Genomic DNA, 23,410 nt, shown 5'->3' with positions numbered 1-23,410 from the left:
CATGAACTTTCAGATGTTCAAGCTGGATTTAGAAAAGGCAGAGGAACCAAAAATCAAGTCGCCAACACCCACTGGATCATCAAAAAAGCAAGAGAGTTCCAAGAAAACATCTACTTCTGCTTTATTGACTATGCCAAAGCCTTTGACTGTGTGGATCACAATGAACTGTGGAAAATTCTTCAAGAGATGGGAATACCAGACCATCCTATCTGCCTCCTAAGAAATCTGGATGCAGGTCAAGAAGCAACAGTTAGAACTGGTCATGGAACAACAGACTGGTTCCAAATCAGGAAAGGAGTATGTCAAGGCTGTAGATTGTCACCCTGCTTATTTAACTTCTATGCAGAGTACATCATGAGAAATGCTGGGCTGGGGGAAGCACAAGCTGGAATCAAGATTGCCAGGAGAAATATCAATAACCTCAGATATGCAGATGACACCACCCTTATGGCAGAAAGTGAAGAAGAACTAAAGAGCCTCTTGATGAAAGTGAAAGAGGAGAGTGAAAAAGTTGGCTTAAAACTCAACATTCAGAAAACTAACACCATGGCATCTGGTCCTATCACTTCATGGCAAATAGATGGGGAAACAGTGGAAACAGTGAGAGATTTCATTTTGGGGGGCTCCAAAATCACTGCAGATGGCGATTGCAGCCATGAAATTAAAAGACGCTTGCTCCTTGGAAGAAAAGCTATGACCAACCTAGACAGCATATTAAAAAGCAGAGACGTTACTTTGCCAACAAAGGTCCGTCTAGTCAAAGCTATGGTTTTTCCAGTAGTCAGGTACGGATGTGAGAGTTGGACTATAATGAAAGCTGAGTGCCAAAGAATTGATGCTTTTGAACTGTTGTGTTGGAAAAGACTCTTGAGAGTCCCTTGGACTGCAAGGAGATCAAACCAGTCAATCCTAAAGAAATCAGTCCTGAATGTTCATTGGAAGGACTGATGCTGAAGCTGAAGCTGATACTTTGGCCACCCGATGTGGAGAACTGACTTACTGGAAAAGACCCTGATGCTGGGAAAGATTGAAGCCAGGAGGAGAAGGGGACGACAAAAGATGAGATGGTTGGATGGCATCACTGACTCAATGGACATGAGTTTGAGCAAGCTCCAGGAGTTTGTAATGGACAGGGAGGCCTGGCGTGCTCTAGTCCGTGGGGTCACAGAGTTAGACACTGTGGGACTGAAGTGAACTGACAAGAAGAAACAGAAAAAACACCACCATCTTCTTGGTTTCTTTCCAGGAGGAAGCTTCTCTGTGGGGTTAAGAAGCAATGAGGCTACCACACATTGGCTTAGTGTGTTCTTTGTTACAAAATTCTCCTCACCCTCACCCCTTTTTCTTTTGGCTGCACCACATGGCATGTAGGATCATAGTTCCCCAACCAGGGACTGAACCCGAGCCCCTGGCAGTGAGAGTGCAGAATCCTAACCACTGGACCACCAGGGAATTCCCTATTTAATCCTCACCACCAGCCCAAGAGCCCAGGAGCATCACTATGCCCTCTGTACAGATGAGGCAACTGAGATTTAGAGACATTAAGGGGCTTGGGTAAGTCACAAAGCAGGTAAGGAGCTGACGGAGGGTCTGTGGAGAGGTGTGTGCAGAAGAAGAGGAACACACCGACTCCATGCAACTTCCTCTGTGGGTCAGCCTCCCCTAGCTCGTCCACCACATCCTCCCCTTGGCCTGCGTCTCTGCAGCAGCCCCACGTCTCCTGCCCCTGTCCTTTATTATCAGCTGCTGCCAGCTTCGCCACACCTCCTCCCCGACCTTTGCTCCTGGCTTGTTTTTCCCTCTGGACTCGGGAACCTTAGGTTCACTTTCACTCACCACCTGTCCTTTCCGAGAGCCTCACCATGTGCACCGGCAAGTGTGCCCGCTTCGTGGGGCTGTCTCTCATCCCCCTCTCCCTGGTCTGCATCGTGGCCAACACCCTCCTGCTGGTGCCCAATGGGCAGACCACCTGGACCAAGGACCACCTCAGCTTGCAAGTCTGGCTCATGGCTGGCTTTGTCGGCGGGGGCCTGATGGTGAGAGGACTGGCTGGGGCGCATGGGCCATGGGAGGGGGCACCACTCGCTGGAGTCCTGACCAGGAGTGGGAGGGAGTGGAGGGAGGGAGGGAGAAAGGATGGTGGTGGCTTGGTGGGGACTGGAAGCCCACCCAGCCTGCCCCCAAATGCTAAGCACTGCATAGGGTTGCTGCTCAGCCCCAGGGTCCTCAGCTGAATGTCTGAGCGGAACGAGAAGGAAGGAGCCTCACTGCTCTCAACTGTTCCCTCCTGGGTAGGGAGTTTGTCCTCCCAGCCCTTCCCCATCCCCACTGCTGAGCAGATGCTGGGAACACCTCATGACAAGGGTTGAGACAGAAGGAACAGCTGGTTCCCTGGGCGGTTATCGGGTCAAGATAATAATGGGCTCAGTGCGTGTGTTGCGGGGGGAGGTGGTTTACAGCGATAGTATAGTGTCTGGAGCCAGGTAGTGATGTCGCAGATCAGTCATTCTACCTATCAGCTCAGTGTCACCTCCTCCACCTCCCTGTCCAACATTTCTGGATGCCCACCACGCACTGGGCACTAACGCTAAACTCAGAACCTAGGTCAGTGTGGTGAAGGGGTCCCCGTTGCTTTCTGGAGACCAGGACCTGTCAGGAGAAGTGAGGGAAGGGGAGACACAGATTTCCCGGACTTCTTAACCCCTTTTTGCCAACCCCTCCCTGTGTGGGGGAACGTTTTCGTTTGTGCTCTGCATGGCATGCGGGATCTTAGTTCCCTGACCAGGGACTGAACCCGTGCTACTTGTGGTGGAAGCACAGTCTTAGCCACCGGGCCACTGGGGAAGTTTCAAGGGGACCTTTTTGGACTGTCAAGTGAGTTTAACATCCTTATGGCCTGAAGGCAAAAGATTTATCCCCCAGCACTGTTCCCCACTTCTCAGGAGGGCTGACTGATGAAATTCTCTAGGGGAATGCTTCATCTTTGTTTCTTTTGCTGACCACAGCTCTGTTTGCTAAATGGGGAACGAACTGAGCTTTTCCTTTATACAACAATCTCCTCTTACCAGGGCTTCCCTGGTGGCACAGATGATAAAGAATCCATCCGAAATGAGGGAGACCTGGGTTGGGAATATCCCCTGGAGAAGGGCCTGGCAACCCACTCCAGTACTCTTGCATGGAGAATTCCTATGGACAGAGGAGTGCGGTGCGCTACAACCCACGGGGTCACAGAGAGTCAGACGTCACTGAGCAACTAAGCACCCCTCTCACCCCCCACCCCAGGGCCTTTTCTCCTACTCTCCCTCTCGCATGGATTTATGGCAGTTGGACTCCACTCCATACCTCTGACCTCAACCCTCTTCAAGACATCACACTCCTCCCAGCCCTACTCACTCACTCTCTGTCATATCACACCCCTTTGCCAGCCCAAACCAACAACACCTCCTCACAATCTCACCAGCCTGCTTCTGGGAAGCAGGTGAGATCAGCGATGGGCAGAGGCCAGAGCATCTACGCCCCTGAAAAAGCACAGTGAGGAATTTGAATTTTATTATAAGTGCACAATAAACTACTGAAGGACTTTTTAGTTTTTCAAAAGTCATACAGACAACTTCCCAGATCCTCAATATACAGTTCGGTGAATTTTTATAGAGGGGACACACTTATGTTCTGGGCACTTAGGTCAAGATCTGGGTCATTACAAGCATCTCAGACAGGCCTTCTACCAGGCCCTACTCCACACTGCCAAGGGCCCCACTATCCTGACTTCTACCCCAGAGGTTAGATTTGTCTGTTTAGCACTTTATATAAATGGAATCCTACATTAGGGACACTTTTGTTCTGACTTCTTCAGATCAAAATTACATACGTTTGTGAGTTTCATCCATATTAGTATACAATGCTGTAGTTTATTATTTCTTATGCATTCCATTGTATAAATATTACCACTATTTATTTAAAATTCTACTGTTGATGGATATTTGGATAGTTTCAAACTTGGATTTATTCCAAATAACGTTCTCTAAACATTCCTATAAATGTCTTTAGGTGAATGTATGTTTGCATGTCTATTGGATAGATACCTACAGAGTAAAACTGCTGAGTCTTAAGGTATGCAAATATTCAGTGCTAACAGATATCACCAAAGAGTTGTCTGAAGTACTTATAACAATTGTATCCCCATCAGTAAAGTAGGAGAGTTCTAATTGCTCCATATCCTGTTGGATATGGCTGGCTGCTGGGTGGACAGTGGACAGTGGACAGTAGGAGGTCAGCAGTGGCTGTAGGAAGACCAACTGAGGTTACTATAGTTGTCCAGGAGAGATAACAGTGGCGTGGACAAGTCCAGTGGCCACGGAGATGGAGAAAAGTAAACAGACCCAAGCTATAAACTCAGTGCTTCCTCCAGCTTCTTCAATTACCTCTTTTCATTGAGACAAAGAAAGAGCAGAGAGTGAGACAGAGGAGCTCAGAGAAAAAAAGGAAACAAACACTTTGGCTAAAAAAGCAAAAATTAGGGACTTCTCTGGTGGTCCAGTGACTAAGACTCTGTGTTCTCATTGCATGGGGTCCAGGTTCAATCCCCAGTCAGGGAACTAGATCCCATACGCCACAGCTAAAGAGTTCACATGCTGCAGCTAAAAGATCCTGCATGCTGCAACTAGGACCTGGCGTGCATGCCGTCATTCAATCATGTCCGACTCTTCGCGACCCTATGGACTATAGCCCACCAGGCTCCTCTGTCCATGGGGTTCTCCAGGCAAGAAAACTGGAATGGGTTGCCAGGTCCTCCTCCAGGGGATCTTCCAGACTCAGGGGTTAAACCCATGTCTCTTATAGTCTCCTGCATTGACAGGCAGGTTCTTTACCACTACTGCCACCTGGGAAGCCTAAGCCTTCACAGCCAAATAAATAAATACACAAACTTTTAAAAAATCACAAACAAGGAAGTCATTTGAAGTTGATAAATGCAAAAGATAAATCCAGGTGTCTCTGGGTCCAAGAGCCTCTGAGTAAGTGATATAACCAGACAGGCTAAGCAAGGGGGCCACCTCTGGCCCCAGACCTCCCATGAGACAAGGAAGAGGGAAGAGCGTCTAGAGAAAAGTTCACTGAACTCTGCAGGTGTTTCTGTAAGGTTGCTGTGAATGATGTAATGGAACTAAAGCTCTCAGCTTCTCCCTTGGAGAAGACCCAAATGTTGCTTAACTGGTGTGAGACAGACAAGGAAGACAGGGAGGCAAAGATCCAGACAGCTGCAGAATTATAGAGATGGGAGATAAGCAAAGAACCTGGTTGGGTGCAACAAAGCTAAGGCTGAACCCAAAGGGAGGGTGCCTCAGACACCTTCATAGAGTTCAGTCTTGACAGGAGACTCTTTGAGGAGACTCTAAGGGATTGGATCAGGGAAAAGATCAATTGAAAGTGAAGTTCAATCTGGTGGTAGCAGGACTTCCCTGGTGGTCCAGTGGCTAAGACTTTGCACTCCCAATGCAGGGGAACTGGGTTTGATCCCTGATGGGATCAAGCTGAAACTAAAGATTCTGCATGCCTCAGCAAAGATCAAAGATCCGTTTGCTGAAACTAATACCCATTGCAGCAAAAAAAAAAAAAAAAAAAAAATCTGGTAATAGCAATGTAGGATTGCGTATGGGCACAGGGCAGGAGACATGGAAACCCAATAGGGAGAATGAGCACATCCTTCTTATGGGAGGTGACTGGGGACTGACTGGGTGGAAGAAAGGACTGATTCAAGAGCAACTGAAGGACTTGAGGTCTGGCTCAGTATGGAGGATTCAGGTTTTCAGGACTGAGTGACCTGGAGGATATTTCCACTGATGGAGACAAGAAAGCCAAAGGGAGATAAATTTGAGGGGGAATAAACTGTGAAGTCAGTAGTTTGGATGAACTTGAGTTAAAACCAAGACAGACAAATGAACAGACCCTTCAGGCAGTCAGATCTGAATTTGAAGGGATTGATTTAGAATTGATTCTAACAATTGATTATTGTTAGAAGCAGCAGCAGACACCCTGGGAGGGGGTGGGCTCTCTGTGGACGACCACAGGAGAAAGAAAGACAGGATCAGGGTTGTATCTTGAGGATTCCCATCCTTCCCATCAGAGTCTTCATTTACATACTCCTCCACCCTCCATCATAATCCCAGTTCACCAGACACTCCAACACCACTATTCCTTCCTGCTGCTGAGGGACTTTATACTTATTGACCATTTATTCTGAGTTAGTCTTCACATCAAGTCAACCTGTTATTTCATTAAATCCTGACAACAGCCATGGGAGGTACACAGACCCATTTTACAGGGGACAAAACTGAGATCCAGAGAGATGAATCAATTCATGAGTGTGAAATGGGCACAAGTTTGGCATTAAACCCAGGCTTCCAGATTCCCATTCACTTGGGCACCTACTATATACTGAGACTTATGGGGGATATAAGGATATTGGGGCCCTACCCTCCTGGAGGCTACAATCTGGACAGAGATAAGTAGGCACATAAATACAGATAAACTTAAAGCAGAGCCCCACAGTGTTGCAGGAAAAGTAAAGATAAGGTCTCCTTATAGTTCAAAGGGCTGAAGGCATCACAGTAAGTTTCCAGGAGGAGGTAAGCATTGATGCAAGATGGGGACCTGCTGGCCTTGTTATTATATCAACTCTCCTCCAATAGGTACTTTGTCCTGGAATTTCTGCTGTCCGGGCCGGGGGCAAAGGCTGTTGCGGTGCAGGCTGCTGTGGAAATCGCTGCAGGGTAAGATTCAAATTAAGACGGGGCTCAAGGGACTTTCTCGGTGGTCTAGTGGTTAAGACTCTGTGCTCCTAACACAGGGGGCCCAGGTTTGATCCCTGGTTGGGGGGAAATAAGATCCCACATGCCACAGGACACAACTTTTAAAAATTAATACATTTTAAAAATAATAAAGACAGGATTCAGCTTCGGTCTTTGAACCGGTTTTCGAAGAACCACATCTAAAGCCATGGTCCCTCTACTGAATTCCCAGCTTCATGGGCACCTCTGCAGAGTCCTAGGCTCCATCTCACCCCTCCCTCTCACCGACAAATATTAGGCTTCAGTGGGCCTGACCAGAGGGGACTTACAACCCCCTTGAAACTCCGTGGCCACCGGCTCTTAGGATTAAGCAGAACTCCAGCCCCGGGGTTTGACGGGAAGTGTATTTTTAACGACACTGGGAAAGACCGGGGGCACGGGGCCAGGCGCCGTTCGCCCAGGAGGAGGAAGGGCGGCCCAACACAACTCTGCTCGCGCTGTGCCTGTAGATGCTGCGCTCAGTCTTCTGCTCAGCTATCGGGTTGCTTGGCGCCATCTACTGCCTCTCGGTCTCGGGAACCGGGCTCCGAATTGGACCACAGTGCTTAATGAACGGCTCCTGGGATTACCACTTCCAAGACACCGCGTAAGGATTAGCCTGTATTCGCGGCCCTGCCCCATTCTCTGTCTCTGCCCACCTGCCTTTTCCACGTGGACCAGGGAACCTAGGCCGGACTCGGCTTCGAGACAGCTTCCTCCACGTGGGCCAAACGAGCTCTGTGCATATCCCCCTCGGCGCCTGCGCGGGGCGGGAAGCCCCAGGTGGGGGGTGGGGGGTGGGGGGTGGGGGGTGGGGGGCGGGGGGCGGGGGGTGGGGGGCGGGGGGCGGGGGGCGGCGGGCGGGGGGCGCTCTCCGCGTGACCTCCTGCTCTTGCGTGACCCTGCCCCACCCGCAGAGGCTCTTACCTGCTCAACCGCACGCAATGGAACTTGTGCGTGGAGCCCCCCAATGTGGTCCTCTGGAACTTGACGCTTTTCTCGCTGCTGGTGGCCGCATCCTGCCTGGAGATCTTGCTCTGTGGGGTGCAGCTGGTGAACGCGTCCATTGGTGTCCTCTGTGGCGATTGCAGGAAGAAGCAGGTGGGACGGTGTGGGATGGAGCTGGCAAGGAAACCTATTTGCTCCCTGGCTGTGTCCTGTCCTCACTTTATCTTTTCTGCAGGGCTCCTCTCAGTGAGGCTCCATCCACCTGGTCACTCGCTCCTGGATACCCACCTGACCCGCCCCTACCCTGGAATAAACTAGAGTATTTAGAGTTCTCTTCCGCGTCTCAGACTGTGCCCTTATACAAAGAGTGTTGGAAGGCCTCCAGGTACACTGTTGCTTGGGGCTCTTACACCTTGCTCGCTATTTTCTTAATATATAGTTACTGAGCTGTTGGTGCGCTGAAAGTACTGTGTAAACAAGACAGGCAAGTTCTGTGCTCTTAAAGAATTTAACATTCCAGGGGTTAGAAGATGGACAGTTTTTAAAAGAGGCAGTAGATTATTTCAGTTGGTGATAAGCACTTTTTAAAAACATGGAGGTAATGGGGATAGATACTGACTGACCCATGGCCTTTTTCATATGGCAAAGTCCAAGAAAGAAAAATTGGACCTGAAATCTGGTGGATGGGCTAATCATCTGGACTGTTGGGAGAGTCCAGGCAGAGAGGGCAGCAAGGACAAGGACACTTCATAGGACTCAATGTACAGAAAAGCCACTGTTTGAGTTTTGTAGGGGGAAGAAAATGAAACATATGGAAAAGATGAGCTTCCCAGGTGGCTCAGTGGTAAAGAATCCGCCTACCAAAGCAGGAGATGAGGGTCTATACCTGGATTGGGGAGATCTCCTGGAGGAGGAAATAGCAACCCACTCCAGTATTCTTGCCTGGGAAATCCCTTGGGCAGAGGAGCCTGGCGGGCTACAGCCCATGGGGTCATAGAGTCGGACTCCACTGAGTAACTGAGCAGGCACGCGTGGAAAAGACATGTTAGTCTCCTAAATTCTAGATAATGAAGCCTTAAGACAATATAGCATTGTCACCTAATTTGGTAGAAGTTTCTTAATCTGGGGTCACTGGTGGTTCAGAAAGGAAACAACCTGGGCTCTTAATGGGGATGATGTGTTTGCAGAGGCTGTCAGAAAAGCAAGGACTTCCTCAACCTGTAAGCAAAATCTGTTTCAATGCGTGTGTTTCTTTCTTTTTTTTTCCCCTGAACTATGGAGTCGGTAACTTTCAGTAGCTTGCCCTTAGTCCCTCATTCGTGTCTGGCTCTTTGCAACGCTATGGACTGTAGCCCACCAGGCTCCTCAGTCCATGGGAATTCTCCAGGTAAGAATACTGGAGTGGGTTGCCATGCCCTCCTCCAGGGGATCTTCCCAACCCAGGGCTGGAACCCAGGTCTCCCGCCTGCAAGGCGGATTCTTTACTGTCTGAGCCAGCAGGGAAGCCCAGACCTCTGAGACCAACCCCTAATTGGGCCTGGCCCAATGCCAGGTTAAGAGGAACACGAGGACGCAGTTTCCCATCCCTAAAACAAGCCAGACCAAAAAGCCAAGACAGAGAAGCTTTAATAGCGGAGGTGGGATGAGGCTTGGGGCTGGGAGAGGACGACGATGGTATCAATTGCGGCAGCAGAAAAAGCGTGCGTCGTTGATGGCGGTGTCGTCGCGGAGGCCTTGAGGCTGCTGGATCTTGGTTTGCAAGCCGCATACGCCTTTAGGGCAAAGCTCACTCCAGTCTCCGAAGTCTCCCCAGGTCAGGCCCGGCCCCTGCAGCTCCGTGCCGTCGGAGCAGAGGAAGCGCACGTTGTTCGCAGCTGTGTTGTCCCCAAAGGTCACGGGTGCCTCCACGCGAAGCGAGAAAGCCACCAGGAAGCCGCCGACGGGACACCACAGCGGCTCACTCCACCATCCCCACCTGGGGTGGAAGGGAAGACGCACTGGCTCCGCGGCGCCCCCCACCCACCTCCAGCCCGACCCAGGCCTCGGGGGCTTCCCCGCCAGGTGCTCAGTCACCTGACCTCCACAGAGATGCGGGCGGGTGGTGTGGGGTTGGAGGGGGCGGTCCCCCACCTGCTTCCCATTTCTAAACCTCCTGGAGGAACCTGCCCGTCGGGAGGGGAGGGGATGTGTGTAACCGAGGGTAAGGGGCATACCCCGAGCCTAGCGGATCCTCGGCCCCTGCCCCCCACCTTCCAGACTGGGACTCCACCACGTGCGCGTTGAGATCCGCTTGCCCGCCAGCGCAGTGCAGCCGGATCCCATTCAGGGCCGTGTCGTCGTCAGGAATGCCTTGTGGGGGCTCCACCTGGGCGACCGACGACGAGTCAGAAGACTGCCACCCTCGGTTCCGGGGTCCCCTCCGAGACCGAGGCATGAGTCCCTACCTTGATCGAGAACCCGCTGGCGAAGAATCCGTCAGGACACATCTCGGGCCAGGCCCAGTCGCCCCAGGGGCCCCCGTTGGTCACCTCGATGACGGACATGTAGCCATCTGCTCCTGCGTACCCCAAGCAAGTGGCCTGCAGCAGCAGCAGCAGCGGCAGCTTGGCTCCTGCTTCTAGCTCCATCCCGCAGCCTCCGTGAGCCCAGGCTCCTTAGCAGGCTTAAAAGCAACCTTTGCTTTTAAGAGGGCTCGGATTGCGGAAGGGCCACCGGGATTAAGTGAAATTCAAAACTAATCCGGTCCTACAGATTTGACTCTCAGCCCAGCGCCAGGGGAGGAGGGGCAGCAAGAAGCCACGAGTTTGAAAAACTACCCACTTACACAACGTTAACAAACTTTAAACCAAGAATCATGGTTCGCGTTTTGCAGGCATATTTTATTTAATCCACAAAACAATTTTAGGCGGTGGAAATTACCCTTCCTATTCTGCAGATGAGGGAACTGGGGCTGCAAAATGGCAAACAATTTGCCTAAGGTCACAGGCAGCAAACCGGGGAACGTTCCAGCATTGGGAAATGGGGGACCCAAGGCTAGGGATGGAAGTGATGGTTCCAGAATTCCAGGGGACAGGGACCCCAGGGACCTCCAGGATGTGAGATAGCATCAGAGTGAGACAGGGTAAGAAAGAATCCATGGACTATGGGAGCTAGGAAGCATCGTGTGAGTGGTTGGAGTCCTGACTCCTTGAGAATCTGGGACACCTCTCTCTCTCAAAAGAAACTGTACACAGAGACAGGGAAGAAGTCTAATAAGTTTACAGATGGATGACTGAAGACAGGAGATGCCATTTATTCCATTTCTTCCTGTATCCTTTCCCTCAATGTTTTCCTGCCTATGACCACCAGGGGGACTCCTAATTGAAAAAACAACAACAACAACAACAACAACAACAAAACCGCTCAGGTTTGTTGTGGGGAGTAATGAAAAATGAAAGAAAGTGAAGTCACTCAGTCGTGTCCAACTCTTTGGGACCCCATAGACTGTCGCCTACTAGGCTCCTCCGTCCATGGGATTTTCCAGGCAAAAGTACTGGAGTGGGTTGCCATTTCCTTCTTCAGGGGATCTTCTTGGCCCAGGGATCAAACCCAGGTCTCCTGAATCCCAGGCAGAGGCTTTACAGTCTAAGCCACCAATGGGGAGTAGTACCAACCCTTATTGGCCTGCCCCTCACGCATATTCCTGTGCTTTATTCAATACATACTTATTTAGAAACAATGTGTTGTATCACAGGTAATATTCTAAATGCTGTAAATAGAGTAGCAAACATGAGAAAGCCCCTGTCTTCATCAGAGCTCACATCCCAGTTGGAGACAGATGATAAATTCTTCAATGCACCTTGAGCTCTGTAAAGGCACATTTCTATTCCTGGGGCCTAGTACAGGGCCTGGCATGTGGAGGTATTTATAAAGGTTGGTTTGACTGAGGAATCATTTTGGAGGTTTAAAGAATTAAACAAATGTAAAAGGAGACAGCCTAAAGTATATAATTGAGACATCAGGCTTCCAGTTCAAGACAAGGTCCCCTGAGGAGAGGATGGGGCTTCCCAGGTGATGCTAGTGGTTAAGAACCTGCCTGTCAATGCAGAAGACATAAGAATGGCAGGTTCGATCTGGGGGTTGGGAAGATCCCGTGGAGGAGGGCCTGGCAACCCTCTCCAGTATTCTTGCCTTGAGAATCCCCATGGACAGAGGAGCCTGGTGGGCTACAGTCCATCATGTCACAAAGAGTCGTACAGGACTGAAGTGACTTAGCACACATGCACGAGGATAGGATAATTTAGAAGTGGGTGTTCCCTGGGTCCCAGGTGCCCCATGCTTGAACTTTAAAAGTAAGATTTATGGAGCAGTTGTGGTAAGCTTTTCCATTTACAGTGTTTGCACATGTGATATCATTTAATCCTCACATGAGGCCTTGCAAAAGAACCTATTGTTATCCTCAATTTACAGAACTCAAGCTCCAGAGTCAGCCTAAGGCCCACCATTGTTCCTTGGGGGACCTGCTTCTGACCTCAGCCTCTCTTCACAGTACCCAGGCTGCCTCTTACTACCACCCAGCCTTCCTCATTCCAGTCCCTCACCCCTCGGATGCTGCCATCTGGGGCAAAGGGCATAGGGGAAGGGGACTTGGTAGGTTAATTATTAACTCTTTGCACCTCAGGCACTGCGGCTTCCCTCCCCTCCTGGAGGCGGAGGGACAAAGCCCGGCTAGCGGCTGGCAAGGGGGTGGTGGTCCCTGCCGCAGCCATGGGGGTCGCACTGCCGGGGCAGATCCCGCGGCGGTGGCTGCACAGCGCAATTCCTCTTGCTGTCTTCGCGCTACTGCTTGTTTATCTCTGGGCTCGGAACCTTCGTGAGTAGCCCGTTCTCTCACCTGCTCTGGGAGGAACCGGGGAATCCAGGCCCTGGGGACCTAAGACCTCACCTTAGGCCCTCACTGCTCTGTCCCGCCTCCCCCCTCAGGCTGCGGATCTGGGACGCAGTCCTGCATTGCAGAGGGGCCGCCGCCTTTCCAGGTACGCTACCGGCAGGGCTGGAACTGGGAGCTCCTGGCGTGGTCCTGAGAGGACCAGTCTGAGGATCTGATGAAGAGCAGGCCCTCCTCCTACTCTCCCCTCTCCCGTCAGAAGTTGAGAGTCCAGCCAGAGAAACACCAGCTAGATCTAAGGAATAATTTCTTCAGAGACCAACTGGGCTGCTTGGCGAGCCCAGCAAGCTAGGGGTTCTGCTCCCATCTCGATGCCCTCAAATCTAACGTGCAGGTCCAGCAACAGTCGGGACCCCTGGAGGGCCCGGAATGGGAAGAGCCTCAGTGTCTGGGCCCCCAGGGGATGCTGGGCTATATGATGAGGTCGTTCCGCGCCAGTCTGAACACGGAAGGGGACGTGGAATTATCACAGTACCTGGCAGGATGGAGGGAGCTAGCTAGTCAGGTGAGTGAGCTCTCTCCTCTCATCCAGTCCCCGCCTCTTGGTGGCTCCATCGCCCTCTCGCAAACCTTCCTACCCTTCCCATCATCACACACCCACAGGTTCCTAACTCCCCTCGGCTCCATCTTCGCCTTCGCCACAAGCGAGGCCTCCGCCAAAGTGACAGCCCTCGAAGCTCTGGTGACAAGCCGTGCACTACACGTCCCTGGGGACGATGGTGGCGTGGGAGCGGCCCGAGATCGTTCCACCGCCCTCGGCCAAGGCTTCGGGCTCGGTAACGATGCTCCTGCTGCACCGTGCGCTACGCTGGTCCCAGCTCTGCCTCCACCGGGTGGCGACCGGGATGCTCGGAGGCCCGGACGCCGGCGTTCAGTGCAGCGATGCTTATGGTACGGCCCTGGCTCCGCATCACACTTGGCTCGTCCGTCAGGCTGTCCACCTCGCATTCCTCGCTTTCCCGAGTCGCGGCCGCTTACTCCAGCTGATGTGTCCCGGAGCCAGAGAGACGGAGGCGAGGGCCGCGCTGGCCCGGGCCGCGGGCACCCTGGAGGACGTCTACAACCGTACCCAGGGCTTATTGGCTGAGCGCGGCTTGCTCGAGCTGGCTGGCGGAAGGAAGGAAGGAAGCACACCGAGGAGGCGTCGGTACAGCTGGGGTTGAGCCCTCGGCTGGCCTCTCGGCTCCAGGGGCGTGGTCACCACATACCCCGCCTCCGTGGTGACGTCACCAACCCGGCGTGGGTGGGGTTTTAGCCTCTTCCTCTATCGGCAATCTCCCGGAGGAGAGAGGAACAGTGGGGAATAAAAACAGTGGGGCTATTCTCTGATAGCCGTCGACTTAGGGCGTTTTGTGCGATGATGGCAGGCGCTTAAGGGAAATAGGAAAAGTAGATGCGGGAAGATGAAGATGTGCTATTCCTATTCCCCGCCGCCGAGAGACTCGCTACCCTTGACCTGTCTCAGTCATTCCTACAGCTTCACTTGTCCACTACATGCCACGTCTCCAGTCCAAACCTGTCCCCTGAGCTCCAGCCCCCATAAAGCCAACTCTTTCCCGGACATCTCCACAGACACCGCAAATGCAACACATCCTACACGGATCCAGTCACTTCCTCCCAGAACCGCACCTCTTCCTATGTTTCCTGTCTCAGTAAATGACACCCTTTCCCGTCAGCTACCCACGGCTAAAACCTGTGCTTCTTGACTCACGTCAAGCAGGTGCCAGCTCAATAATGTTTGTTTGTTGACTCCAGTGAACAAAGTTATACACTGATAACTCCCAAATTATAACTCCAACCCACTTTCCCCTGGATTCCAGAATACTATGTATACTCATCCTTATTCCACATCTCCATGTGGATTTCAACTAAACATAGCAAATTTAAGTCCAAAGCTGAGCTTCCGATATCCTCTCTTCCTAAAATGCTCCACAGTCCTCCCTACCTCAGTAAATGACAATTCCATTCTTCTACGTCCTTAAGCTAGAAAACCTTGTGGTCATCCAGATTCTGGTTTCTCTTTCATCATACCCACCTCCAATCTGTCAAATTCTATTTCTTACTATCTCCACTGCTACCCACCTATCAAGTCAATTTTATCTATCACTTGGATTGTTTCAATAGCCTCCTGTTTCTCTCTCCCATACTTTGCTTCCCTACAGCATGTTTTCAATGAAACAGCCACAGTGATCTTTAAAATGTAGAGCATATCATGTCACTTCCCTGCTCAACATTTTCCAATGGCTTCCTATTGAACTTAGATTAAAACTTTTAAAAACTTAAGCAGAAGATTTTCTGGATCATATCTTCAGTTGAGAAGGTTGAAAATTTTCTCAAAAGTCCTCTGTGAACTGATTGCACTAGCCAAACTGACCTCCTCAATATCCATTGAATGTGTCAGGCAGGGGTTTCCCTGGTGGCTCAGCGGTAAAGAATCTGCCTACCAATGTAGGATTCTCGGGTTCAATCCCTAGGCTGGGAGGATCCCCTGGAGAAGGAAATGGCAACCCATTCCAGTATTCTTGTCTGGGAAATCCCATGGACAGAGGAGCCTGGCATGCTGTAGCCCTTGGGGATCGCAAAAGTCAAATACATCTTAGCGACTAAACAACAACAATATGTCAGGCAAGATCCTGCCTCAGGACCATTGTACTTGCTCCTCTGTCTGTCCAGAATGCTTTTCTCCAATATATACAAATGACTTCCCTCCTTCCTTTTGGTCTTTATTTACATGTCTCCTGAGTGAAACCTGCCTTGATTATTCTTTCTAAAATTTCAACACACACACACACACACACACACACACACACACACACTTCCTATCTCCATTCCTTGCTTTTTCTTCTTAGTGTAATTCACTATCTAACATACTATATATTGTACTTTTTTTTTGTCTCCCCCAGTAGAAAGTTCCATGGGGCTAGGATTTGTCTACTTTGTTCCCAGATGTACTTTCAGTGCCTCAAACGGTGTCTGGCACCTAGTAGACATTCAACAGCTCTTTGATGAATGAATGTATGAGGAAACACTAAAAATAGTTCAGATAATTGCAGTCAAGAGTGTCAAAAAGAAGAGGGGATTGCACAACAATGTAAATGTACTTAATGCTATCAAATTGTATACCAAAAATGGTTAAAATGCTAAGATGTGATTACAGTCAGGTGGGCAGGAGCAAGTTCACAAAGGCCCTTATAAACTATTACAGAGATGGGAGACTGTATCTTGAGAGTTAATTTTAAGCAAGGGTGTGTCAGGGTCATATTTTCAATTCAAACCCCAGCTCCAGCTCAGCTGAAGTATGTAGAAATAGTATGGCAAGTTCATAGGAGGACCACTCCACACAATAACAGTCAAATATATATTCTTCTCAAGCACATACGCAACCCCAGAGTAGACCACAGAGTAGGCCACAAGAGTCTCAAAATATTTTTAAAGGTTGAAGTCACGAAACCTTCTCCAACTAAGCTGAAATGAAATTAGAAATAAATAGTAATAGAAAACTTGAAAAATTCACAAATATGTGGAAAGTAAAAAAGCATACTTTTAGCCAAACACTAGGTCACAGAAGAAATCACCAGAAAAATATTTTTTCTCCCCCACTCCAAGAAAAATACTTTGAGACTAGGGAAAGTGAAAACAAAGCACACCAAAACTTGGGATATAGCATAAAAAGTGCTCAGAAGAAAATGTGTAGGTATATATACCTATATTAAAAATGAAGGGGGAAAAATGAAGGGAACTTCCCAGGTGGTCCAGTGGCTAAGAGTGTGCTTGCAGTGCAGGGGGTGCTGGTTTCGATGCCTAACCAGCGAACTAGATCCTACATGCCACAACTAAGACCCGGTGCAGCCAAAATACAAGTAAATAGCACAGGGAAGTATCCTTAATATCTTGTAATAGTCTATGATGGATATATATATATATAACTTAATCACTTTGCTACACACCTGAAACAAACAATATTGTAAATCAACTATACTTCAAATTTTTAAAAAGTTTGATGTTGGGAGTTCCCTAGTGGCCTAGTGGTTAGCATTTGGGGCTTCCACTGCTGTGAACCCTAGTCAGGGAACTGAGATCCTGCAAATCCCGAGGTGCAGCCAATACATAAGTAAATTAAAAAGCCTATTTTTAAAAGTTTGATGTTTTGCTTATGAAGACGACAAAACGAAACAAAAGCCCTCTTAAATTAATAACAGGAAAAAAAATCCAACTTTAAAATGGATAAAGCACTTTCCAAAAAGATATGCAAATAGTCATTCAGCACATGAAAATATGCTCAGTGTTACACAAGCTATCACTTCACACCCTTTAAACGAGCTAAAGTTAAACATGCTCAGTCACGATTAGGAAGTGGAGAAATCGTAATCCTCATTCACGGCTAATGGGAATGTAAAACGAGGCAGCTGCTATGCAAAAGCTGTAAGTTCCTTAAAATGTTAAATAAAAACTTACTACATGACCCAGCAATTTCATTCCTACTATATACTCCTAGGTATTTTCCAATAAAGGTCCGTCTAGTCAAGGCTATGGTCCACTGGTCACGTATGGATGCGACAGTTGGACTGTGAAGAGAGCTGAGCGCCGAAGAATTGATGCTTTTGAACTGTGCTTGGAGAAGGCTCTTGAGAGTCCCTTGGACCGCAAGGAGATTCAACCTGTCCATTCTAAAGGAGATCAGCCCTGGGTGTTCTTTGGAAGGAATGATGCTAAAGCTGAAACTCCAGTACTTTGGCCACCTCATGCGAAGAGTTGACTCATTGGAAAAGACTGATGCTGGGAGGGATTGGGGGCAGGAGGAGAAGGGGACGACAGAGGATGAGATGGCTGGATGGTATCACCGACTCGATGGACGTGAGTTTGAGTGGAACTCCGGGAGATGGTGATGGACAGGGAGGCCTGGCGTGCTGCGATTCATGGGGTCGCAAAGAGTCGGACAGGACTGAGCGACTGATCTGATCTGATCTGATCTAACTAAGAGAAACGAAAACATAGCGCGGTCACTCTACCATGAAGGTTCTTTGATCCGCAATTCCGATCAGATTTATCAGTCCCGCCCGAACCGAGAGGAAAGTAGTCCTCCCATACGGTTTGCAGGTTTTTCTGTTGATTTTTTTTGGTTTGCCAGCCACGCTGCCATCAAGCGCTCCCTGTCGCAAAAGAACTTTCCCTATGCATTTCTTTTCCCTTCTGCCGTCAACCAGAAGTCTTCAGATCACGACTCAAGAGAGTGACAGAGCGCTTTACGACAGTTGCTTTGCGGCAATACCGGAGCCTCGAGGAACATGGCGGCCACCCTAGTAGCAGCTTGGGGAACCAGGCCGGCACCAGCTTGGGGGCCTGAGGCTATTGCCCCCGACTGGGAGAACCGGGAAGTTTCCACAGGGGTAAGGAAGAACTCGGGATTCAGGAGATATGCGCAAGGCTTGAAGAGATAGAAGGATAACGCTGGAGTGGGTTGGGAGAACTGAAGGGGCGGGAGGAGAGGTGGTCTGTGCGATGCACTCAGGCCGGGGGAAAGGTATTCTAAGGATGCAGGAGTGATGTGGTGGGAGGTGGAAGGTAGGCTGAGCGTGGGATTCTGGAATCTCGCAGGACGAAAGCTTAAGGCCAGGGTGGCCCTTTGGGAATTTGAGGATTGGAATTATGATACCCTGCGGGGTATTGAGACCCCCCCGCCATGAGATTTGATGATGGTTTGGTACTTCCCTGGTGGCTCAGACGATAAAGCGTCTGTCTGCAATGAGGGAGACCCAAGTTCGATCCCTGGGTTGGGAAGATCCCCTGGAGAAGGAAATGGCAATCCACTCCAGTACTATTGCCTGGAAAATCCCATGGACAGTAGCCTACCAGGCTCCTCTGTCCATGGGGTCGCAAAGAGCTGGACACGACTGAGCGACTTCACTGTCACTTTCTTTGGTGGTGCAGGACTTAACTCGTACTCTGTGGACTGGATAGACGGATCATTGAGGTTTGTGTGTGCTGGAGAATATGGAGAGGCCGACTCGCCCTTTATCCTTTTTTCCAGACCACTATCATGGCCGTACAATTTGATGGGGGCGTGGTTCTAGGAGCCGACTCCAGAACAACCACTGGGTGAGCTCAGGACAGCTATGTGAAAGATCTTCCCATCTTCCCCTTTCTTCCTTCCTTGCCTGCCAGCCCATCCTTATCCTCCTTGGGCTGCTGTGGGAACGGAGATTTCTCCCTCCTGGGAGATTAGGATTTGCCATCTTTTACTACTTTGTAGTTCTCTAAACCTTTTGGTGAAATACTTGCAAAAGTTTGTTTTCCAGCCTGTTTCAGTTTAGATGAAGACTGATTGGGAATACTGGAATTCCTATTGAGGAAGTGAATAGTGAAAGATGGAAGTGGGAGACAGGTGGGCTCCTTCCCTCACTATTCTGCCATCCTGCAGGTCGTACATTGCCAATCGAGTGACTGACAAGCTGACCCCTATTCACGACCGTATTTTCTGCTGCCGCTCAGGCTCAGCAGCTGATACCCAAGCAGTAGCTGATGCAGTCACTTATCAGCTTGGTTTCCACAGGTACTTGTGGGCAGGGGAAGAACAAGTATCTGAAAGGAATTGGGACCTGAGGGCCTGAATGGTCTGACACTGTCTTCCCTATGACTCTCTTCATCATCTAGCATTGAGCTGAATGAGCCTCCGCTGGTGCACACAGCGGCCAGTCTCTTTAAGGAGATGTGTTACCGATACCGAGAAGACCTGATGGCAGGAATCATCATTGCCGGCTGGGACCCCCAAGAAGGGGGACAGGTCAGACACCACCACCCTCAGAACGCTGGAACCATGCCTTTCAGTCTCTCCCCACCCCAGCCATTTTCTAGTTCTTTTTCCAGTCTCTACATCACTTACTATTAACTCTACACAGACCACTCCCACAATGGACAGGTGATTGTATATGTACAAATGATGACATTCTTCTCTCTCTGTCTGGTAGGTGTACTCGGTGCCCATGGGGGGTATGATGGTACGACAGCCCTTTGCCATCGGGGGCTCTGGGAGTTCCTATATCTATGGCTATGTGGATGCTACCTACCGGGAAGGCATGACCAAGGAAGAATGCCTGCAGTTCACTGCCAATGGTGAGAATTTGGGCTCCTGGGTCTGTGAGCCTAAATCTTCCTAGCCAAGCCAGGTCAACATTCCTCTTCCCTTGCGATGATCCCAGCATCTGACTGTGATCCTAACTTTCTTCTCTTAACCTAATTTTCTTCTTTTATCCACAGCTCTCGCTTTGGCAATGGAGCGGGATGGCTCTAGTGGAGGGGTGATCCGCCTGGCAGCCATTGCAGAACCAGGGGTAGAGCGGCAGGTACTTCTGGGAGACCAGATTCCCAAATTCACCATTGCCACTTTACCACCTCTCTGAATCCTGAGATCCTAAGATATAATGAGACACCCCATACATACCCCATTCAAAATCCAATAAACAGTTCATCAGTGTGAATCTGTGTGCTTTGAGGTTCTTTCCTTGACCTCTGTCTGGGCCATTCCTGTTTGTATAAATCACTGTCCTGAGCAAGCTGGAATGGACCCTTCTTCCAGGCCATCAGCCCCCACACTTTCTTTACCACATCCAGGCACTTGTGACAGGAGTGTGGTTGATGTGGGGGCTTTCCACAGGTGTTCCACTCCCCTTGCTATTCAAGCCCAAGGTGGGACTCAAAATTCTGATGGAGACTGGAGTCACCTCCCCTCAGCCTGACCCCTGGGAGGCTACTGGCTGTGAGGCCAGAAGGATTCCAGATCTCCGACCCAGGCTTATGGTCCCCTGTGTTCACACTCACCTCTGTCACTTCATCAGAAGCAGCTCTTGGGTGGAAGGTGGACCTTGATGCAAATAGAGTTTAAGATTGATGTTGAGTGGGAGAGAGCGGCCACTGGGAGTGCTGTGGGTCAGCTCCAGCGACCACCTTTCCTTTGGGAGGGTGATGGGAAGTCAGCTTTCAGTCCCTCGGATGGGAAACCGGGAGTGAACTCTAGCCCCTGCAAGACTGGCTGGACCCAGAGACCTCAGTGGTGCTCATTGACAATGACTGACAGTCTTCCCTCATCTGTTTCTCCACTCAGTGGCTAAGGGAACTGTGAAAGCCACATTTGGAAACCTGGTACTAGAATATAATCCTGCCTTGGGGAATTCCCTAGTGGTCCCATGGTTAGGAACTAAGATCCCTTAAGTCAAGTGCTATGGCCAAAAAAACAAAAGCAAACAAAAAAACACAATCCTGCCCTGGGAGATTTCAGGGGGTACAGAGGAATCTTCTTAAGGATCTGGTGAGGTCCTGGATTAAGTGAAGAATCTCTGACCCCAAACATGTATCTCAAGCTCAAAATAACCACTGCAGAAGTTTTGATTTTCTGTAAAACCTGTTCTCCCGGTCTACCCTGTCTCAGAGCATCTGTGACTGCTCTTTCCCTTATGCTCCACGACCCTGCACGCTCCAGCCCTCCACAGAAAGGCCTTTCCTAACCTGAATTGTAAGAAGCACCACCACCCTTTTCTCACATTATCTGTTTATTTTCTTCACAGCAGTACATTTTAGTGTCTCATTACCATGCTTATTTATTATCTGCCTCCTCCTACCAGAAAGCAAATTCAGTGAGAAGATTCCTTGTGCTTGAGTGACTGATATATTTTCAATACCTGGCAGGGAGTGAACATTTGATATTTATCAAACGAATATGCTCCCTGGCCCAATCTGCTGTCCTGCCTACCCACTAACCGCTCCAAACTGGTTTCACCACCTTCAGCTCTGAAGCTTGGTTTCAGAAAACCTACTTCCCGCTGGACATATCTGGGCTCTGCTGGAGATCAAGCACCTCCTGCTTCCCACTCCCGTGTCCTCACTCCCACCCTGCTGCACTTCCCACCTCAGCCCCATCACACAGGCCTGGTGTCATGGTCCCCATCTCCTGTCCAAAACATACCACATACACACGTGCACGCAATACTCTCAATGTATTTAATAAGGTCATGAGGGTCCTGTGGGAGGGGCCTTGGGCTCAGATGAGAAGGTGGGGAAGGAAGGTTGCCAAGGCCTGGAGGTGTAGCCCCCGGTGCCCCGCATCAGATGGTGGAGTCGTTGGCTGACGCTACATCATGCAGCTGGTGGCGGAAGGAGAGCCGGGCCTTCCTGCTGAAGTAGGCACCAGACCCTGGGGATGGTATCCCTCCCTCGGTGGCAATCGGGGCTACAGCCGGGCTGCCATCTGGATCTGGAGGGGCAGCTGGATCCAGGCCTAAAAGGGACATTGGAGGGGGAAGATGGGCACAGTGGATCAGGAGGAGGAAAAGAGGCCAGGGAAGATGGCTGGGGACTTGAGGGGTGAGTGTCACCAGCATCAGATGGCAAAAGGGAGAGGCGAAGCTGGTGGCAGGGTCGGCTTCCCTGGCCCTTGACCTGTGCGCTGGCACAAGGGGCCACACTCAGAAGGGCTCCTGTGCTTGGTGTCATGCTCTGCTATCAATGTCTTGAAATTCTTGATAATTTTTTTAATAAGGGGGGGTCTCACTTCTTCACTTCATAATGGGGCCTGCAAAGTGTTTAGCCAGTCCTGTGGCGAAGCAATAGATCCACCTCCCACCCAGGAAGAGAGACCATCTTTTCCCTTCCCTGGTCTGAGCATCTACCTTTCTCTCCAGCACAGTCTGTCTGTCTGACTGTCTGCCCACCTTTTCCTCTGCCTCCGCCATACCTGCTCCTCTGTCAGTCCTTCGCTGTCTCCGGCACCCACACCATGGGAAACACCATGCCCCCTTCAGACCCATCTCAACAGTGGAGAAGACGGAGATGCTGAGAATGGCCAGGAGGGCCCCAGGAGGGGTGTGGTTTCCAAGGCCCTCCACTGTGGGCAAAACTACCACTTAGCCTCAGACCGCCTGGTGATTATCGGCGCCAGGAGATGGAAGGGGGAGAAGAGGGACGAGGGAAGGGGTGGGGGATCCCCCACTCAAATACCTCTCCTTTTGTGCCTCCTTAATTTTGGGGTTGTCTCTGATCTCCATGGAGAAGCAGAAGACTGGGAGGAAAGGTAGGGTAGGGACAGACACATACGAGCCAGACAGGCACAGTGAAAATTCACTGCAGTAATGCCAGACAACTTTGTGCCAGGCTGGACCCTGCTGGGGATACATTTGTATTTCACAATGAGATTCATTTCTATTTAGGATACCCAAGATGTAAAACTTGAAAGAATAGTCTATTTTTTCAATACAAAAAAGTTTATCGGTCAGGGAAATGTTTACATTCTCATTAAACAGTCCAGTAGCTCTTGTCCCCTCTTATGAAAATAGTCCCAGTTGATTAATTATCCTGTGCCAGGTAGATTCTAGGGACTTTTACACATTATCTCATCTGATTGTGTCAATGATCTTTTAAAGTCAATGTCATTACTATGCGACTGCACAGATGAGGAATCCCGAGGCACTGAAAGATTAGGTCACTTGTCCAAGGTCACACAGGCAGTCATCAGAAGAGCAGTAACTTTCCCTCACCCTCTTCAGTCTGACCCCAGAGTCCACTCTACCACCTCACTTGAGCTTCCCGAGCTTATTCCTGGCAGGCTTTGATGCCCCCAGCAGGCGTAGGACAGCCAGAGCCCAGGCTGGGAGCCATGGGTCCCAAGTGTGCTAACCAAAGACTCTAAATGCCCTCCAAGCAACTATATTCCAATAAAAATTAA

The 23,410-nt window shown here is 50.1% G+C and overlaps 4 protein-coding genes across 4 annotated transcripts; 3 read left to right on the top strand and 1 right to left on the bottom strand.

Moving 5' to 3' along the window:
• On the top strand, positions 1,701 to 8,106 carry TM4SF5 (transmembrane 4 L six family member 5). Its single transcript, XM_018064535.1, has 5 exons — positions 1,701 to 2,036; positions 6,687 to 6,767; positions 7,295 to 7,431; positions 7,742 to 7,925; positions 8,008 to 8,106. Exons 1-5 carry the CDS (start codon positions 1,863 to 1,865, stop codon positions 8,020 to 8,022), a joined length of 591 nt encoding a protein of 196 aa, XP_017920024.1. The 5' UTR covers positions 1,701 to 1,862; the 3' UTR covers positions 8,023 to 8,106.
• VMO1 (vitelline membrane outer layer 1 homolog) lies at positions 9,381 to 11,260 on the bottom strand. The gene is made up of 3 exons (XM_005693465.3): positions 10,217 to 11,260; positions 10,022 to 10,137; positions 9,381 to 9,747 (listed from the first exon to the last, which is right to left on the bottom strand). The coding sequence occupies exons 1-3, from the start codon at positions 10,397 to 10,399 to the stop codon at positions 9,450 to 9,452; spliced, it is 597 nt and encodes a 198-aa protein (XP_005693522.2). The 5' UTR covers positions 10,400 to 11,260; the 3' UTR covers positions 9,381 to 9,449.
• Positions 11,974 to 13,929, top strand: GLTPD2 (glycolipid transfer protein domain containing 2). The gene is given in 2 exon segments (XM_013972054.2): positions 11,974 to 13,383; positions 13,385 to 13,929. Coding segments are annotated over 2 exon segments (759 nt in total). The 5' UTR covers positions 11,974 to 13,102; the 3' UTR covers positions 13,863 to 13,929.
• On the top strand, positions 17,935 to 20,174 carry PSMB6 (proteasome subunit beta 6). Its single transcript, XM_005693463.3, has 6 exons — positions 17,935 to 18,086; positions 18,728 to 18,795; positions 19,118 to 19,249; positions 19,351 to 19,480; positions 19,665 to 19,809; positions 19,954 to 20,174. The coding sequence occupies exons 1-6, from the start codon at positions 17,985 to 17,987 to the stop codon at positions 20,094 to 20,096; spliced, it is 720 nt and encodes a 239-aa protein (XP_005693520.1). The 5' UTR covers positions 17,935 to 17,984; the 3' UTR covers positions 20,097 to 20,174.

The sequence above is a fragment of the Capra hircus genome, chromosome 19 (genome assembly GCF_001704415.2).
Source record: "Capra hircus breed San Clemente chromosome 19, ASM170441v1, whole genome shotgun sequence".
NCBI classification, from domain to species: Eukaryota; Metazoa; Chordata; class Mammalia; order Artiodactyla; family Bovidae; genus Capra; species Capra hircus.
This window is presented reverse-complemented; position numbering and strand designations above follow the sequence as displayed.

Coding starts and splice junctions, on each gene's coding strand:
- VMO1 (XM_005693465.3), bottom strand. CDS start 10,399: ATGGAGCTAGAAGCAGGAGCCAAGCTGCCGCTGCTGCTGCTGCTGCAG. Junction 10,138..10,216: donor CCAGCGGGTTCTCGATCAAG/GTAGGGACTCAT, acceptor TCGGTCGCCCAG/GTGGAGCCCCCACAAGGCAT. Junction 9,748..10,021: donor GTGGAGTCCCAGTCTGGAAG/GTGGGGGGCAGG, acceptor CTTCCACCCCAG/GTGGGGATGGTGGAGTGAGC.
- TM4SF5 (XM_018064535.1), top strand. CDS start 1,863: ATGTGCACCGGCAAGTGTGCCCGCTTCGTGGGGCTGTCTCTCATCCCC. Junction 6,768..7,294: donor GCTGTGGAAATCGCTGCAGG/GTAAGATTCAAA, acceptor CTGTGCCTGTAG/ATGCTGCGCTCAGTCTTCTG. Junction 7,432..7,741: donor TACCACTTCCAAGACACCGC/GTAAGGATTAGC, acceptor CCCCACCCGCAG/AGGCTCTTACCTGCTCAACC.
- PSMB6 (XM_005693463.3), top strand. CDS start 17,985: ATGGCGGCCACCCTAGTAGCAGCTTGGGGAACCAGGCCGGCACCAGCT. Junction 18,796..19,117: donor GACTCCAGAACAACCACTGG/GTGAGCTCAGGA, acceptor GCCATCCTGCAG/GTCGTACATTGCCAATCGAG. Junction 19,250..19,350: donor TATCAGCTTGGTTTCCACAG/GTACTTGTGGGC, acceptor TTCATCATCTAG/CATTGAGCTGAATGAGCCTC.